The following is a 1,647-nucleotide window of genomic DNA, read 5'->3' as shown; positions in this document are numbered from 1 at the left end:
TCCCATAACTGTGACAACAAGGAAGATTTAAAAATAGAAAAATGACTTACGAAGTCAGAGGATTGACAGACAGACCTGGGCAATAGGAGTTGGAAATTACAGTGCTTTAGATGAATAACTCTTAGCTCAATGGTCCCTTTAACAAAAATACCTAATGGGGTAGGTTAGTACAGAGACCAGTTTTCTTTGTGACAGTGTAAAAATGATAAAAAATAAATTGCCAATCAAAGGTGGCTATGTTCAAATGGAGTAGAACTGTCACCCGGGGAAACTTTGGATTAGCGTCTTAAAACAAGAGACTTAAGTGTGTCCCACAGGCATCAGTGCACTGTCACGTCCATTTTACAGATGGACAAACTGGGACAGAGAGGTAGATTATCCAGGGTCACACACACAGGGACAAAGACTTATTCCTTGCTCCTGCTCTCATGCTCAGTCAGCCAGATCATTCTGTCATTCATACAGCGCCCCGCTCGTTTTGGGTGTTACTGGCCAAATAAATGTGTATTTTATGTTGATTCAATTTAATGTAAAAAGGAATGTTTCTCAGTTGCAGTTGAGGTGGGATTTCTTTTGCACAATAAATAAAAGGGAGAACGTTAGAACAGATATAGGGTCTGTGCTAAACACGTCAGATGAAAACATTCTGGGAAGGTTTTTTTTAGGGTAAGCATTCATCTTTACCTGCGTATGAAGCTGAGATCCCTGGCTTGTTCTTTAGATTTTAAAAGGTGTCTAGTGTTTGAAACCAGTTAAGTTTCTTCACCCCTTTCTAAGTTTGTTGCTTACATTGGCAGCCGTTTCACTCGGAGACTGTTAAAGAAGCTTGTCTTCTCTGCTCATATTAACACTTATGTTCTATAAAGCTGCAATATTGCAAGCACTTACACATGTAAAAGAAAGTATATGCGAGTAGTCCCAGTCAGTTCAGTGTTACTGCTCTTTATGTACATGTGCCTGCAAAACTGGGGCATTGGCATACTTCCACTGAAAATTATTTTTATCCCCCTTCTGTTGTTTGGATGACTGTTTTGTTTTGTTTTTTTAATTCTGTTAGTTGGGAGGTTGTTAAAGGCTAAAAGATTGCTTGGCAGTTTTAAAATAATTGAAATGTCAGGGCTAATTTTAATACGAGAAGGAAATAGTTACTAATATAGGTTTCCTCCTGTGTTCTACAGTCTGTCCAGTGAAGATGCTGTGTGAGGCTGCTTTGAGATGCTAACAGGTATCTTGAACTTTTGGTTTTCCAGTGCAGCATCTCTGAGTAATATTTTGATGTAGGAGAAGACCGAAATATCGGATGCTATTTATCCACCAACGAAAAAACTTTCAGTTAGTTATTCCTGTATCACTTTTCAAAAGTTTTCTTAACTAGAAATACAGTTAGATTTCTCTATATCCTTTGAAAAAATGTACATCATGATGTCTTCACAGTTGAGTCTATTTTTCTCATCATTTACATGCTCTCATCTCCACACCCATTTTTACCGTGGCTAGGAATAGAGTTCAAACCAAGGTTCAGTAAACTTCTACCATGCTTTGGCTGTCTGCTGTAGATGAATGGATGGAGCTAAACCACATATATAAAATTGGAAATCAGTTCATCTGAATCAAAGCTTAAACACTGTTTTAAAAAAAAAAAGTCAG

The 1,647-nt window shown here is 37.7% G+C and overlaps 1 protein-coding gene across 1 annotated transcript in view; it reads left to right on the top strand.

Moving 5' to 3' along the window:
* The first annotated feature begins 154 nt into the window (after positions 1-154).
* BCL7A (BCL tumor suppressor 7A) overlaps positions 155-1,647 on the top strand; it is a 12,204-nt gene continuing 10,711 nt past the window's right edge. The window contains exon 1 of the mRNA XM_006015262.3: positions 155-159. Coding sequence (XP_006015324.1) covers positions 155-159 — 5 coding nt within the window. The remainder of the gene's footprint in view (positions 160-1,647) is intronic.

Source organism: Alligator sinensis, unplaced genomic scaffold (assembly GCF_000455745.1).
Source record: "Alligator sinensis unplaced genomic scaffold, ASM45574v1 scaffold628_2, whole genome shotgun sequence".
NCBI lineage: Eukaryota > Metazoa > Chordata > Crocodylia > Alligatoridae > Alligator > Alligator sinensis.
Note: the sequence above shows the minus strand (reverse complement) of the source record. Positions and strands in the feature narration are given on the sequence as shown.